This window comes from Rutilus rutilus, assembly GCF_951802725.1.
Source record: "Rutilus rutilus genome assembly, chromosome: 1".
Classification (NCBI taxonomy): domain Eukaryota; kingdom Metazoa; phylum Chordata; class Actinopteri; order Cypriniformes; family Leuciscidae; genus Rutilus; species Rutilus rutilus.
In genome coordinates this window covers 30576163-30594004 of record NC_140209.1, presented here as the reverse complement: position 1 = coordinate 30594004, position 17842 = coordinate 30576163, and the positions used below count along the sequence as shown (strand labels likewise).

Below are 17842 nucleotides of genomic sequence, written 5' to 3'. Positions count from 1 at the left end.
ACCGGGTTCAGTAGCCTACATGGCAGACAGGGGAGCGTAGTCGAAAGCCGGGCGATAAAGGTCGGTAAACGGATTAACGGAATCAGTCAGGAGGATCCATCCACAAATCCAGAGTAGGCAAACTAAATAGCAGACAAATCAAAGGAAAAACTAAACGTGTGCAAGCGGTTACCAAACATTTTTTTCTCTGTGAGTTTTCAAAAAAAGGAAAAAAACATTAACGTGCACCAAGTCTATGCCGCGGTCTGTTTGGTTTCCATGGTGACGCGTCTAGCTTGTTACGTGACACACCGCAGCCACAACAGCGCTGAATGAATGATGATCTGCTTTTATGTCATTTTTCCTTTTTTACATTTGTTAGCTATGGCATGAAATATCTGATATTCCGATTGTCAAATATATGCAACGCAATATATATAAAGCAAAGTATTGCAAGAAAAAGGCAAAATGAATGCGATCTTAAGACATTTTTTTAAATACTCGACGGGCCGGATTAAACAGCCTAGCGGGCCGTATGTGGCCCGCGGGCCGTAGTTTGCCCACCCCTGATATAGCGTGTTTATGCATATATTTAAGTAAATGAAGTCGTACAATCGATGCAATTATTTAGCAATAAATGCAATGTGTTACGGTACGAATAAATCAGTTTTCCTTGTTTTTCATGCATAAGCTAAATTGTTGTCTTTTTAACTTCTCAATTTAACAAGGAATTATGTTATCAAATTTATTAATGAAGCTCTTTGAATATCACAGTATTTCAGTCAGACATGCATGTGTATTTTCTCAAGTCAGTTTATTCTGAAGTATGACTGATTTTAATTAAACAATAATGTGCGATAATAACAATGACATGTACAAAGAAACCAATTTTACAATATAGTACAGTAGCACTGTATGAAAGTCCTTGTTCTGGGCCGTGAGGGTTATTGGCTGGATTCAGCGGTCGCTGTGGGCAAGCCCTGCTCTTCCTCTCTCTTCCTGCGTTTCAGAAGTTTCCTCTTCTTCTTCTCCTCCTTCTCTATTTCAGCAACCATCTCTTTGAACTTGATGCTGCGGGGGTCAAGCGCATACCCAAAGCGCTCTCTCGCCTCGGCCAGCAGTTTGTCCCGCCTTATTTTCTCCTCTCTTTGCTTCTGTTTTACCTCCCTTTTCTGCTTTTTCCAGTCTGCGATCATCTTGGGCATTTTGGCCATGTTTGCAGCAATAGTCTTCTCACTGTGTGGAAAAGCAAAAAGCAGCGTAAAAACAAATGGTCGTGATCTTCTACTTTTTCCAAATTAATTTAATGAAGCTTTTTGTATTCCAAAGAAACTGATTTCTATTATATGGGTAAGTATTTTAACTAATTAATATTTGAAACAAAAAAAGTTTGTACATAACAGTTTTAGTGAGGAAAAGAACTACGACCCCATGAAGCATTACAAATGATTTTAAATTAAAAACAATGGAGAAATAAGTATTTATTTACTTAAGTATTAAGTATTTAGTTATTTATTTACAGGAGGAAGTAAACTATTTTCTATGAATGTACGACTTCTGATTCATTAAACGCTACAGGTAAATAACTAGAAAAATAGCTAAGTGCAGTAAACCATAAAACGTATTTGTGCTAGTAATCAGTGTTTATAATAACGATAATTAATTAAAATAAATAAGAAACACCAGTTTCAATATCAAAATTTCACGCCCCATTCAGTCCTATTATAAGGTTTGGAAGAGCCAGGATATTTTTTAATATATCTCAGATTGTGTTCGTCTGAAAAGAAGATAGTCATATACACCTAGTATAGCGTGAGGGTGAGTAAAGTAAATCATGGGCTAATTTTCATTTTTTGGGGGAACTATCCCTTTAAGAACAACTGACGAATGACAACAAATTTCATCTTAAATTAAATAAAGAATAAGAATGTTTCCATCTTATGAAAAAGTAAAAACAATTAAAGATATATATATATATATTTTTTTTTATGCGATTAGACACGACACACGGGGGAACCAATAACATTTGACGTCGTAACTCGTGAGACGTCATAACCGTTACATTTGAATGTTTGAAGGAATTTCTCACTGAATAACGGTTTCAATTTCGGTCTGTACGTCACATAAATCTATATCATAAACGGGCTCAGAAGACTTGAAATATAGATGATAAATCATGTGGATTACTTTTACCAGCATCATATTTGTCCACTGCCACACAACAATAAATAGTAAGATGATTAGCCAACTTTTAAGGTTTTGGAGTTTGAAAGCTCCAGTCTCCCTCCATCGATGCATGTGGAAACCGAACCTCGGACATTGTTAGAAACACAAATCATAACGGTTTTGTAACAACGTAAAGGTGAGTCGATGTTCATTTAGGGGTTAAACAGTTTATCAATGAATATGTGGAGTTAGTTGAATACACCCAACAGTCGGATTCACCTCACCTCCACGTTTATCAATGAATATGTGGAGTTAGTTGAATACACCCAACAGTCGGATTCACCTCACCTCCACGTTTATCAATGAATATGTGGAGTTAGTTGAATACACCCAACAGTCGGATTCACCTCACCTCCACGTTTATCAATGAATATGTTGAATACGGTTGACAGCAAACATCCGATAGAGAAACAAGTCAAGATTCACTTCACCTCTCCATCCGCTTCTGCGCCTTCTCCTGCTCTCTGGCCGCGATGTTTCCCAGCATCACCTCGAGCGGAGGGTGCCACTCTCTCTCCTCGGCCAGCAGCTCCTCCAGCCGGGCGTGAGAGGGCCAGAGTTTGGCCGGGTCAATCCCTGACGCGCGTCCATAGCGGCCGAACAGTCTGCGATCGTACTTCTCAGTCTTCTGCCAGTCGGGCGTCTTCTCGCTCTCTTTATTCGGTATATAAGGGTTCTTTATATTCAACCAGAGGGGTCTTGGGTTATAGTTCGCGATCTGATGGACTACAGCCGGTATAAAGGAGTTTAATTTACTGACACCAAAGAATAAGCCTGTCCTCCTGCTCAGCAAGGAGGCCGCCATGTTTGATGACAACCCGGTGACCTCTGACGTCATCAAAATGGACGCGTGGTGCTGACGTCATTACGCCCTCTGCTGGCGTAAATAAAAGTGTCAAATGAAAATTATGTTCACTCGACGGCCTCTTTATTAGGTACACCTTGCTAGTTGGACCCACTTTTGCCTTCAGAACTGCTTTAATTCTTCGTGGCACAGATTCAACAAGGTGCTGGAAACATCCCTTAGTGAACTCACTGTCCAGTTTGTGCAGCTCTGTACTGTTAAAGGGATAGTTCACCCAAAAATGAAAATTCTGTCATCATTTACTCGCCCTCAAGTTGTTCCAAACCTGTACGAGTTTCTCTCTTCTGCTGAACACAAAGGAAGATATTTTGAAGAATGTTTGAAACCAAATAGTTGTTGGGCACCATTGACTTCCATAGTATTTTTTTTTCTTTCTCCACACTATGGTGTGGAAAAACATTGTGATAGTCAGTGGCTACTGTCAACTCTCTGGTTACCAGCACTCTTAAAAATATATTTCTTTGTGTTCAGCAGAAGAGAGAAACTCGTACAGGTTTGGAACAACTTGAAGGCGAGTAAATGATGACAGAATTTTCATTTTTGGGGAACTATCCCTTTAATGAGAAAATGTGTTGTTTTTCCGCTTGAGTGTTGGGCAGTTTGTGTCAGTATTGTGGGACTGATGAGTCATCTCTCTTTCTCCACCCTCGCTCCTCCCTGATCATTTTCGTTTGGAGTTTAATCATCACCTCAGGGGGCCTTTAACAATGCTATTTCAATCCTCAGAGGTTTTGTGTGTCCTGAATGCTGGACCCTTAAATCTTTTCCGGTAGTTTAGCGGCACAGTGGGATCCTATTGTTGGAAATAAAGGTCTTAAATGGATATGGTCCCGTTGGTATTGTTCATCCCAGAGTCCGGACAATACTCGAAAACAAAAATGATGGCCAATTTTAAATCTCTGGCTGCATAAATTGGCCACATTGCATATTTATTTAATTGAATTACTTTAAAGAAAGAAGAACATACAATACAACACAAATTACAAAGAATTACTGTCAAGTTAATCATAGAAATTTGTACAAAAAGAATATAAGTACAACAGAGAGAACATGAGACAGACAGATAGATAGATAGGTCAATTGATCAAAACATGATATAATGTTTTATCTTTAATTTTCCTTTTGTACTGACTTTATCACAAAGAATTACTAGCAAGTTAATCAGACATTTTTACAAAAATAATATAATAACTACAACAGAGAAAACATGAGATAGATAGTTGGATGGATGAATAGATGGATCAAAACATGATATATAATGCTTTATCTTTAATTTTCCTTTTGTACTGACTTCATCATTTAATTCTATATAATATAATTTTCCACATGTAAATAAGCAGATAAAGCAACTTTGCTTGAATAATATTTAACATTAATATCAGCCACTTTAATTGTGTATTTGAACGCCGTGATCTTAATCCGTTAAATCAAGCGATAGTGAAAGTTTAGAAGGTGAAGCTTTGTATACTACGATCGAGTTTATTTTACAGACACACTGAGAGTTTCTGTCACATAATTTAGTGATGAATGGATGAATTATCATGTTTGAAGAGTCTTAAGGGGGCTTAGATGTGTCTTTCACCCGTAGGGCTGCATGTGGTCTATACTTCTGCTCTTATTAATGGTCCATGCCAGCTTCAGTGAGCAGATGAGCAGAAACTCTGCTTTGAATTTCTGGAACGCAGCATGGGAGGGTTGGATTATTAACCGGCAAACACTCGGAGGAAGAAAAAGGCCTTTGTTTTAAATGCTCCAGCCCTCCCTCTCTATCACAAACCCCTCCTCTCTTTCCGCTACTCTTCTTTTAGTTTTGATTTCTTTTCAAAAATGTAAAGATGGGACAAACAAGCAGCTTTAGAATGCGGCTCTTGGAGAGACAGATGTCAGAGCTTTTGTGTCGCGACGAGCGCATCATTATAACTCAAAAGTTCCCATGGCGGGGGGTTGAGGAGGGTTTGAGAGGGGTCCGCAGTGTGCCATGCGCGACACAGGGCTTAATTTAGACACCGGTGATCCGTGCCAACTGAGAGGCTTTAAAGACACGGCCGTCTGAAAAAAATCAGGTCTGCTGGCATTAATGCCAGGATTTTATCAGTATTGATGTAATAATAAGCTGTGTTTTTCTAAGGCATATAGATGGATGGATGGTAGTCAGACAGAAGGACGGATAGATGGATAAATGATGGACGGATGGATAGATGGATGATGATAGATAGATAGACAGACAGATAGATAGACAGATAGATAGATAGATAGATAGATAGATAGATAGATAGATAGATAGATAGATAGATAGATAGATTGTAAAGATGAATGGATGGATGATAGATGAATGGATGATGGACAGATAGATAGATAGATAGATAGATAGATAGATAGATAGATAGATAGATAGATAGATAGATAGATAGATAGATAGTGAGTTCATCCAAAGAGATCATCCATATGGCCTTATGATTAAATATTTACAGGCCACCACATTTCCAACCAGCTCATGAGAAATTCATGGAGATCTTGCATTATGGGATGGTTCTATTCCTCCTCACTGCTGTTTCCCATTCCCACAATAACTGGAGGACAACCAAGGGAATTTCCAGATGTCATCTCAGTAAACATGATGATCTCTCATGCTTTTAATGTGCGCGCGATGACCTGTAATACTTACATTTCAAGTGCCATACATATGTGGTTCTGATTGTAGTGACGCTTTGTTCAGTGATTGCGTTTAAATGTAGTTATTTAGCAGATGCTTATTCAATGCAGCATACAAATGAGGAAAAATACAAGCAATTTATTAGCGTACATGAGCGAGCAGCTGAAATGGTATCATTTAATGATTCATTTAATGATATCATTAAACATTATAATGCATTAGCTAACATTAACTAACAATGAGCAATATATTCTTACAGCATTTATTCACATCTTTATTAACTAACATTAGCAAATGTTCACAGTGAATTTCAAGCTTTTTAAAGCAGAATGGATTCTGATGTTTTTATTGTTCATCAGCCAGTGTAAAAGCGTTCTGAAAGTGATTTCAGCAGAATAGTTTCTCTGTGCCGTTATCATTATAGTTGTGGACCACACTATTCTTTTATATTTAGAAAGATTTTTAGAACTGTTTGTTTATCTTCATCTTTATCATTATCGTTATCATCTTCTTTCTCCTTTACTTTGAGATGGAAACAGGCTTCCAACTATGGAAAAATGATGCACCAAATGTCCATATTTTGTTGCGCGGCAACACTGTTGTAAAATGTAATATAACTTTACACAGAAAAGGTTAGTAACCCAGATATTTCTAACTCTTTCATTGCATTTCACTCACAACAAGCTGTTGATTAGGCTATGTCTGCCACATAATAATAATAAAAAAAGTTATGCTCTAGTATCATAATTTTGACATAAAAAGTCAAAATTGTTTTGTACATATAAGTATGACAAATGTTGAAGTTATGAGATAAAAAGTTGAAATCATTTAGCATACTAAGTCAAAATTATAGCATGTCAAAATTATGGCAAGAAGTAATGACACAAATCATAATTTGGACTTGGAATTTCTATATGTCATAATTTTGATTTAGCATGTCATAATTTGGACTTAGTATGTCATCATTTTGATATTTCATCTCATTATTATGATTTACCAAAGCATGTTTTTTTTGCAAAAATGGGTTTCCATAGTTTAGAATTTGTTCAATCTCTTAAATATATGCACTTGTCTTGTAGGTGTTTTGTGGTTAAAATGACTTGATATGACGGGCTCGTTCATCCCTCTGGAGCTAGAAAGTCAAGTTGAGCACTTTGCATTTTGAGCTACAGGATCTCTTTCAGTGTGCGGCTGTAAACTGCATCTGTGTGCATAGATCTGTGTAGTGCACACACAATATATGGTATGGTAGTGTAGTGTGCCATTCTGAACATACTGTAGCCATATACTGTCAAGATGTTTGACCGCTCCATAAGAAGTAAATAATCAGCGACGCACATGCAGAGTGTGACATTGCTCATGTTCTCATCCTGCAGGCGGATCTGGAAGTCTCCATGTCATTGTTTAAATGATTCCCCTTCACTAAACTGGGAACGAACCCAAGCAAGAAGTACACGTGAAAGCACCTCAGGAGGGGAGCATGTTCAGCGGGGAGCTTTTCAATAATGGATGTACCACATTGAGCTCCCGTTAATAATGTGTTCCTGTCACCGCGGGAGACAGAAAAACGCATTTTAGAGGCGGACGAGAGAATAATGGGATGCAAAGTTAGGGAAACTTAGTCATAACTCACTCTGGCTCCTTTTCAAACATTTTCCGTGTCTTTTGGCTTTGTTTAACAGGCAAAAAAAATAAATAAAATAAGACAAGCATTGTGATTTTTAGAGCACAATGGCTTGTTAACCCATGAACCTCATCATCGAAGCTGTTATTATCGTAATTGTGTTTTTTGATTATAGTGTTTTCATCAAATTCTGGATTGAAGCAATGATCCATATGTCAGTGAACATTAGTGTAATAGACAAGATTTAAAGGAATGTTTCAGGTTCGATCAAGTTAAGTGGAAAGCTGTTGAAAATCTCTTTATTTTACTCCTTAGTTTGTTCAAACAAAAATTGTGTTCACATGACTACATTGGAAATCTATGGGGCAAGATTGTGCAAAGGGTTTAAAAGCAGTTATTTGAACTCTAAAGTCAATGGCCTTTTAGTGGTGGGGCTACATTTCTAAAGCTGGATGCATTGCACACTGTACAATATTTATAATAGTCCTTTATGATCGTTGCTTGTCAGACTGTATGAACATGATCCTCGCTGTAAGCCATGTCACACTATGGGAACTCAGACTGACAAATCGTGGCCAAAATCATACGAAGTGCTTCCAGCTCAAGTTGATGAAGTTCACGTTCCAAGTCAATTTTAAACATGCAGTCTATGATCAATAAGTTATGACAACATGTGTTATTACATTGCTTTAACTTATCAACATTGCTTAAGCAATTTTCTATTTAAAAAAAAAAAGTCATACAAGATTCAACTCATTAAAGGTGCTCTAAGGGATGCTGGGTGAAGTCACTTCTTGTTGACGTTCAAAGTATTGTCAAACAAAACGGAGGCTAGCTCGACCCTCCCTCCTCCTCATCCCGTTCCCTCCCCCTCCCTTCCGTGCTTCCTGAAACAGTCATGAACCATTTAGAAAAACCAAACTGGATTTACCCTCCCGTCCAGCAAAAAATTCGGATTGGAAGCCCTTCTGCCGGCGGAGTTCCTGTCACCTTTTGAACGCTTTTCCGATGTAAATTCGGGACTTCGCGCGTTCCTTCTCCTTTTCCCTCCTCTTTGTTATTTGTTCATCGGAACGTCGTCTCTTTGGTCGTGTGTCGGCCATATCAGAATTCCCAGGAATATACATTTTTAACGTTAGTCGTTGTCGTTGTCTAGGACATCTCTCCCCTAGCTAACTTCCCTCTTCATGCTTCTCTCTCCTCCATTGCTGTCGAAGAGTAATTAACTGGTGTAGTGGATTTACTTACTGTAGAGTTAACGAAAGTTATCATGAGCATTGTAATGTTTGAAGCGGATCTCATAACCAATGTCAGTTGACCGGGAAGTTTTTTAAAACCAGCGGCTCATTCATAAATCCGTAAGATCTTACCTTCATGCTGTGGAAATACAAACCGGAAGACGCAACGCTGAAAAGGGGCGGGGCTACATACGGCCTATAGATTCCATTATAGGCATTACTGTAAACAAGATTTTAACTTGGGGATGAGTTTAAATTATTTTCTGTGGTAATTGATAGCATGTCACTGATACAATTCATAGAGCCTAAAGTGTATTAAACTTGGACATTGCTTAAAGGGATAGTTCATTCGGGGATAGCCATTGAATTTCATAGAATGGAAAAAAAATACTATGGAAGGCGATGGCTACCGTCAACTGTTTGGTTACCCACATTCTTCAAAATATCTTCTTTTGAGTGAAGCAGAAGAAAGAAATTCATACAGATTTAGAACAACTTGAGGGTGAGTAAATGATGAGAGAATTAGTGAACTAGCCTATCCCTTTAAGTAAATTAAACTTCCAAATTAAATGTGGAGGAAAAAATCGATAGCAAAGCCATTTCTTCTAGTTTTTAAAACTCTTTCCCTCACAAACATTGCCTATTTGTCTTACCCCCTCTCAAATGTGAGAGCAGATTTTGTTCCCATGGCTGTGCATGTCCACATTAATAAGCGATTTGACATTTGTGTCATGCTCTCTGTGTCCGTCTCTTGTGTCTTTACCCATTGGGGACCGAGCAGGGCTCATCGTCCAATCAGAAGCCGAGCCCTTCTGCTGATGCTTTGAAAATGGATGCAATGCCAGAGGCGCTAAATACAGTTAATGGTCAATGAATTCAAATGTCACCATTATCTGATCGCATCTGCAGCTCCGAGAATAAATCCATGTCCTTTTAGTGCTTCCCTTTCAGTCCACTTCCAGTACTGGATCATTCATACTGATAATGAAATCAGTTGATGTTAATATAAAGATAAATATACCTAATACCTGTTCTAGATTTACTTTCCATTATGTAAATTATATCAGCACAAACACAGTTTTTCTCTGCTTTGATTCCAATGACAGGTATAAATGCAGAGATCAGATGAAGCGATCAGATGTTCTCACCTTTGTTGGGGTTGAGCTGATCTCCCTGAGAGCTGACTCATCTCTCACACACACACACACACACCCTCCATCCATTGCTGTGGGTATTGTAGACTGGCAGAGGGTGCAGGTGGTGCTGGACTGGTGCAGACTTCGTCCCGATGCTCCCGTGCCAGTGCCATCTGTCATCAGCTACAACATCTGCAAATCCAAGGTGCCCTTGATGCCCGGTGCCACTGTGGCCCGCTTCGGATTTCTGCAGGGGGTCGAGTGGGTAGAGAAGCTGCTCCCAGAGCACTAATCACATCTTCATCACTAATCATCATGGTTTGATTGTTGTTGATTTTTATTATTCTAGCAGTGCTGTTACAGGATTGTTTTCCCGCTTATTTTCCCATATCTCATATTGGACGGCTCACCCCACACCACCCACCACTGTTCAGTTGAAATATATTTGTTACGTGCAAAGCGAGCAAGACAAAGGCGATTGTGGCTTGGAAGTTATAACTAAGATGTTTAGGCTAGATGAGTTGAGGAAACTATCCATTTCAAATGAGAAGAGTAATACTCATCATAATGGAGTATGCTGAGGTCTTGAAATTCTTCCATACCTGCAAGGCATCCATTAGACCACATTGCAATTAACATTCTTGGCTATGATCCTGATTACTTTGTAAACAAAGCTCTATATTGATTTAGCAATAACATGTAACTAGATTTCTGAAGTGGTGTCTGCCCATGCTGTCATGATGATGGGGTGTTTTAGGTGGTTATTAGTGCATCAACATGAGACGCTGTGTGTCTCAAGCTTTGATATTGGCTGCGTTTAACTCCAACACTCGTGAAAAACCACAAGCCGCTTCTCGGACAGCGCATGATGCCGAATTCAGTTCTCTTCCACAGCTTATATGGCCAAATACACAAAATTCTGTCAATATATATTGGAGCCATGCGGCTCTTAAAGTGACAGCAGCCTAATAAACCTGCTTCCGCCTGTGTGCTTAATGTTAATCAAACAACAAAAGAGAAAGAGAAACAGAGAAAATAACTCACTGCTTTTTTGTAGCTTTAACAAGAATCAGTATTTAATTCATACAATGAAGACTAAACAGAGTTTTATTTTTACATTTGATTATTCAATTTCTGTTGTTAAATAAGCCTAATGTAGGATTACCTGAAACCCTAAACCCCCTTGTTTACACTGACATTAAAATGAGTCTTACTTTTTATCATAAATTGTTAAATTATAGCATTATTGCAATGTAAATCACACAAGTTTTGCATTAGGGCATTTATTGAAGAAAAATGCAATATGCGATAACTTAATGCGATATTTGATACAATAATGCTTTAAGTGTGTAAAATAAATTTGTTTTACTGTTGCATTAGATTTACTAAGTTAATATTAAGACTTGTGTCAAGAAATAATGCATTTTTATATAGGCCTATATATTTACGGATTGCTGTTTTTCTCTAAACTGCTTTTGAATCATAATGTGTACTGCAGACTTAGGGCCAGATTTACTAAATGGGGCAGGTTAGCACGAGAGCGCAATGCCACAAAAGCACCGATGGGAGTGGAAAGTTCTGCGCATGATCTACTGATGATGCACAAATGAAAGAACACAGCCGGATTATTTCCATAAATGACCAACGCAATCTACCAAGAACAGTGCAACTTAGTGATTTTTTTGGGACAATAAATAATAGCGCAAATACCAGAAAATTGACGAGTGCAAACCTTAGTAAACACCTTGCATGATTAATTTAAATACTCTCCTCCTATAAATGTTGTGTCTGAAAGGGAAACTCCTACAAATGCATATGCAATAAGGTCAGCTGCAAAAATAACTGTGTCCATGCCTTTTCAATGCTAATTTTTCACTGCGTGTCTTTAGTAAATCCTGACTGTAGTTTTTTTAACGCCAAAAGAGGGGTTGTGCTGGCGCAAGTTGTTAGTAAATCTGGCCCCTAAGGTTGCAAACTAAAAGCAGATTCTCCTTTGGAAATGGGAAAGGCAATTTATGATATTCTTACAAAATAAATGCAATATGAACTTCAATATGTTAATTTGCTGTGTGATTGCAGGGGTCCAAAACAACCAATTGAAGAAACATTTAAAATTCTGCAGAGCACCAAAAACAGTTATCGAGGACGGAAATCTAAAAGAGAAAGGGAGAAAAGGATGTCTGTTTTGTTGGCTAATAGGCGACTGGGGAAATAGAGGCCTAAATCAGAAAGAGTAAAGCTCTGAAAAGGGAAGACAAACAAACTAAAAGCATCGGCACCAAGATCTCAACAAGCCGCGCCAAAATTGTTTGGCACTCGTGGTTTTTAAAAGGAACACCTGCGAAGCGGCAGTCGCTCCTTTACATTCTCCTGAAACCCCGCTGGTCAGCGCTCCACTACTTGGCATCTGATCCTTTAGCCTGTGCCTTCAGACGCCAAGAAGAAAGGAAATCGCTCAAGACATAAGCTCGCGTTTCTGTGGTGATAAAAGATTCAGTTCCCCCTGCACAATTTGTCACCTGTGTGTTTGTTTTCCCACCCCCCGAGTCGAGAGCCCACCTTAATCTAAATGAGCTCATTAGTTGGCAGCGTTCGCCGCACAGGTTCACATAATGAGGCTCATAAACACGGGCGCCATCCACTAAATGAGGCCTGTCACCTCACGTTAGGCGAGTTTGCATAAAATACCGGCTCATTTAAATGAAAACATTTTCATTCGAAACTTTGCCCGGAAAATGGTTGTTTTGATGAAAAATATGTTCAGCTTCAGTCTTCATGCTGAACTCATGGTCTTGGAATGTGTAGGGTCGACTGCTTTATGCTGAATTCCCAAGAAGAAAATAGAGGTGGATTTTTCGAGGTAGACTATTGTGCCTGTTGGACGCAGCTCAAAGGAAAGGTATGGAACATAAAATGTGGGTCTTCTCGGTTTCCTGTGTTTGGGTTGAGGTCCCATGGCGCCGTGCAGCATGCTGGCAGCAGCTTGGAGCATATGGCTCCATAAGGTGATTTGTGGATTGCTTTCCTTGCATGGTGGGCAGGAGGTTTAGGGTTCAGCTCAGGACAGCCCGGAGAGACTGAGGAAGGCCTGAGCATTGTGTTGAATTATTGGGGCCTTATTTTGTTACTAGTAATGTTTTTTGTCTTTTTTTTTTTTTTTTTTAGATCCCTGAAGGGGAATAAGAACAGTAAAAAAAAAAAATGATGATTTTTAAAAACTGAAAAATGCATTTAAAAGAAAATTCTCGCCCCTTTACCAAACCAGTAGGCTTTTTTTTTTTTTTTTTTAGTAATTAATCAAAGTACATTTTCTCTCAAACTGGGAACTATAGGTGCATCCCATTTCGCGTACTTATGCACTATTCTATGCTATTTGGCACTATAAGTAGTGCGAGTACGAGTAGTGTGTTCAAATTTCACTTTAAATACCCGGATGAAGCACTTAATTAACAAAAAAACGAAGTGTGGAATGTTGGACACTTCATGCTTGCACTCAACTGTCGCAGCTTAAATTACGCAGCTGAGGTAAAGGGGCTTATCAGACTCAGATGTTGGATGACAAAAATTCAACCACTACAAGGTTGAAAACATAGTGCAATAAGTCCGTAGAGCATAAGCCCATAGTACATAAGAACATGGTGCATAAGCCCATAGTGCATAAGTACATAGTGCATAAGAACATGGTGCATATAATACATAAGAACATGGTGCATAAGCCCGTAGTGCATAAGCCCATAGTGCATAAGTGCATAGTACATAAGAACATGGTGCATAAGTGCATAGTACATAAGCCCATAGTGCATAAGTGCATAGTACATAAGAACATGGTGCATAAATCCATAGTGCATAAGAACATGGAGCATAAGTTCATAGTGCATAAGTCCATATTGCATAGTATATAAGTGCATAGTGTATAAGTTCATAGTGCATAAGTCCATAATGCATAAGTGCATAATGTATAAGTTTGTTTAAGTTCATAGTGCATAAGGGCACAGTGTATAAGTTCATAGTGCATAAGGGCATAGTGGATAAGTACATAATGCATAGTATAAGTGCATAGCGCATAAGTCCATAGTGTTTAAGTACGTAGTTTATTAGTGTATAAGCGCATAGTGTATAAGTTCATAGTGCATAAGTGCATAGAGCATAAGTACATACCTAGTGCATAAGTCCAGTGTATTGTGCATCTGGACACAACTGTTATTTAATTTTTATTGCTGAAAAAGCTCTTTTGTTTTTAGATGGTAACCAGGATGTTGCACTGCAGTTGCTAGGGTGTTCAAATTGGGTTTTAGCATGTTCCGTTCATGCAAGGGAGTTTTAGGTGGTTGCTAGGCCTTTGCTATGCATTTACTGTACCAAATAGATAGAAGTGTTTTTTGGCCTGTTGCTAAGGTGTTTTAGATGGTTGCTAGGTATTTGCTACACAGTTATAAAGTGTTTGAACGGCACTGGGGTTGAATACATATAGGAACGAGAGCTGAAACTCAAAGCAGATGGTTGTGTTGGCACCTGTCTCGCTCTAAAATCTGTTTGGAGCTGTTTTCCACATGTATAAAACAGTCAAGACCTTCATGAGCCAAAAAAATAAACACCTCAGATTTAACCCTCCACGCACAACGAGTCTGTCTCAGTAACATATACATCTAATGTGATTTGAGAGTATTTTTCTCATGTGCCATCATGTCATATAAGCTCTAGTCGCCACATATTTCAGATACATCAACTTAAAAGAGCGTAAATGGTCTCGAAGACTAAAAGTTAGGCCTATTTGCTTGCTCTCAACAGGTCATCTTTGACTTACAAAATGTTCGAATCCAGCAACCAGTTTAACGGATAAAACGAAAGACGGTCACATTAATCTGCATTACGAATAAACGCCTCCAGATGAGACAACGGTTATTGTCATTAGATTCTCATTAGTTGCTGAATTTTTACGTACTAAAACAGCGACAGTTAGGGAAACCACAAATTGTCGCCACATTTTAACAGAGAGGAAGTTGTGTTACAGTCCCAAAACACACTTAAACTGTGCGTATTTATTGCTAATTAAAATGGCATTGAAACTTTTACAGCTGTTCTGCGTTCAGAGTGATGCTTGCTCATGGAAAACTTACTGCCATAATGCAAGGGTGCAGCCAAAGTATTGTGATGTGGTTGCTAGGATGTTCTGAGTGGTTGCTAGGTGGTTTCTTATATGGGCCCAAGTCAGAAGATTCCATTCTCAAGTCTCTGTAATATTCTGGTCTCCGATCCCTCCGTCAGTGGGATTTTTGCTGCCCATTTTGTCACTCATATGTGAAAATCGTATGTCTGATCACTTAGAAACTGAAAAGTAAACAACAGTAGTGATGATTGACTTTGCAAATACTGACAGTTTTGATCTAGAGCCGTTGACATTCGGACAGATGTCTGTGGTCACAGCATTGCAGCCTGTGCTGTTTTGAGCATCTCATGACAGGAGTGTCTTAATCCACAAACTTTGCGTTCTGTTCTATTCGCTTGGCTAGTTGATTTAAAAAGAAATACATAGTGTTCCTTTTATGTTTTCAGCTTCCTGGTTTTCTATTTCCAGTCTCTAAACTGTCGATCAAAAGTTTGGGATCAGTAAGATACTTTTTAATGTTTTTAAAAGAAGTCTCTTATGTTCACCAAGGCTGCATTAATTTGATGAAAAACTGTTTTTAACATTGATAATAATAGTAAAAAAAAATCTTGAGCATCAAATAAATTAGGCTACATTTTAATATATATTCAAAAAGAAAACAGCCTTTTTGAATTGTAATAATATTTCACAATATTACTGTTTTTTTGTTTGTATTTTTAATCAAATAAATGCACCTTGGTGAGCAGAAGAGACTTCTTTTTCCCAAACTTTTGAATGGCAGTGTATATGTTACAGTTTGTAATATTTGCGTTGTTTTATTTTTGCAATATGGATTATTTTCTCATCCAATTTTTTTGAGGATGCACTGTCTAGCTTGCCTCCTTGGAGGAACGACCCTGATATATACAGTATATCTATCTATCTATCTATCTATCTATCTATCTATCTATCTATCTATCTATCTATCTATCTATCTATCTATCTATCTATCTATCTATCTTTTTTCATAAAACTATGCCCTTCTTGTTTTACACTTCATGCATGTGTATTGAATGTTAAATAAGTTAATAATTATAACATAGATGTAACATCGTTGTAACATCGTAACTATGTTATAATTATTAACTTATTTAACATTCAACTGACTTATTTAACTTATTTAACATTCAATACACATGCATGAAGTGTAAAACAAGAAGGGCATAGTTTTATGAAAAAAGATATATAGATAGATAGATAGATAGATAGATAGATAGATATATTAAGAGTTATTTTTTCCTGCCAACTGGCTATTTTTTTACTTAATTAAGGGTATATTTACACAACAATGATGTACTAAAGACTATTTTCTGTTTGTACTGTTTTTTCACGTACAGACGTCAACGTTGTCAAAACGATCCCGTTCACACGGATCCACGAGAACGACTAAAGACGCTGTATTATCATGCCAGGCCAGTAGATGGCGATGTCACTTTGTAAATAAATCACCGCTTTCACAAATTCATACTTTTATAGTTTACACCACACTGTAAAAAATGTCTAACCTTCCCAACTCAAAATTTTCTAGTGACTGATCACATCTAAATTTTTCAATTGGCCCAAGTGAAATTCTGTAAATTTAATTTGATAATTTACAGAATTTCACTTGCGCCATTTGAAAAATTTAGATGTGATCAGTCACTAGAAAATTTTGAGTTGGGGAGGTTAGAATTTTTTTACAGTGCAAGACAATAACTGTATCTTTTCCAAAATGTGCTTTTTTTCATACCCGTTTTCAAAAGTTTGCGTTTTCAGGCCCCCGAACGTCCGTTGTCGTGTAAATGAACGTCCAAAAAAAAAAACTATAAAAAGTTTTTTACGTTTTTATTTGAAAACTATCATTGCGTAATAAAAACAAAACAACAAATCCTTCACCAGGACAGCTCTATTTAAGGGCACCCTGTGAGTTTTCTTCAAAAAAAGTTTGATTTTTTAAAAATGAAGAAAATCAGTACATTGCAATTTTACTGTTGTTATGTAAAATAATAATAATTTACACTAAAATATTACAATAGTAAATTTCTTATTTTTTTATGTAATAATTTTTACATTATAATTATTTGATTCTTAATCGCATTGTAAATCACAATTGCAATTAAAAAAAAATCACAATTCATTCCCCCCCACCCCCCCAAATCGTGCAACCATAGTGCACCTCTTTGAAATGTTGTGGAAGAGCAAAGTTATTTAATTACAAAGGACATCCTTAATTTTAATACAGGTTAGTTTAATCAAACTTGTTACAGACCAATTATATTATATTATATTATATTATATTATATTATATTATATTATATTATATATAGAAAAAGGCTAGTATGAACAGAAAAAACAAGACATCCTGAAAGCGAAAAGCTGTGACGGTATATTGATGACGAGGTTTCTTCTCTTTATCCGCTCCGGCTCCGTCCTGAACCTGAGTGTCACACGGGGTGAGACACGCTGCTCTGTGATTGGCTGACAGTGAGCAGCACTGGGGTTGAAAACATGTAGGAAAGAACGAGAGCTGAAACTCAAAGCAGATGGTTGTGTTGGCACCTGTCTCGCTCTAAAATCTGTTTGGAGCTGTTTTCCACATGTATAAAACTGTCAAGACCTTCATGTGCCAAAAAAATAAACACCTCAGATTTAACCCTCCACGCACAACGAGTCTGTCTCTTACAGTAACGCTCAGAGTCATATACTGTAATCATGAGAGTGCTGTTTTACGCATGCAGCTTATAGACATCATGTGTGTTAAATTAGATATAAAAAATGCCAAAGCAAGTGGATGCTAAAGACAAATGAGTCCATTTTTGCTCAATTATTGTATTATATTATTTTATAGATATTTTTTTTCAGTTTTAGTTTTAGTTTAGTTTTAGTTTAGTTTGAGTTATTTTAGTAGGCTACATCAAGTTAAAATTATAATGAGAAATGTTTTTTTTTTAACAATATATTTTATTATTTTTAATAGTTAGGCTAATGCCTATTTT

General features: G+C 37.5%; 1 protein-coding gene across 1 annotated transcript; it reads right to left on the bottom strand.

Moving 5' to 3' along the window:
• Nucleotides 1-774: 774 nt before the first annotated feature.
• On the bottom strand, nt 775-3043 carry gadd45gip1 (growth arrest and DNA-damage-inducible, gamma interacting protein 1; the record flags this gene model as incomplete). The annotated part of the gene is made up of 2 exons (XM_084406020.1): nt 775-1215; nt 2637-3043. The coding sequence occupies 2 exons, from the start codon at nt 3041-3043 to the stop codon at nt 924-926; spliced, it is 699 nt and encodes a 232-aa protein (XP_084262146.1). The 3' UTR covers nt 775-923.
• Between the last annotated feature and the right edge of the window lie 14799 nt (nt 3044-17842).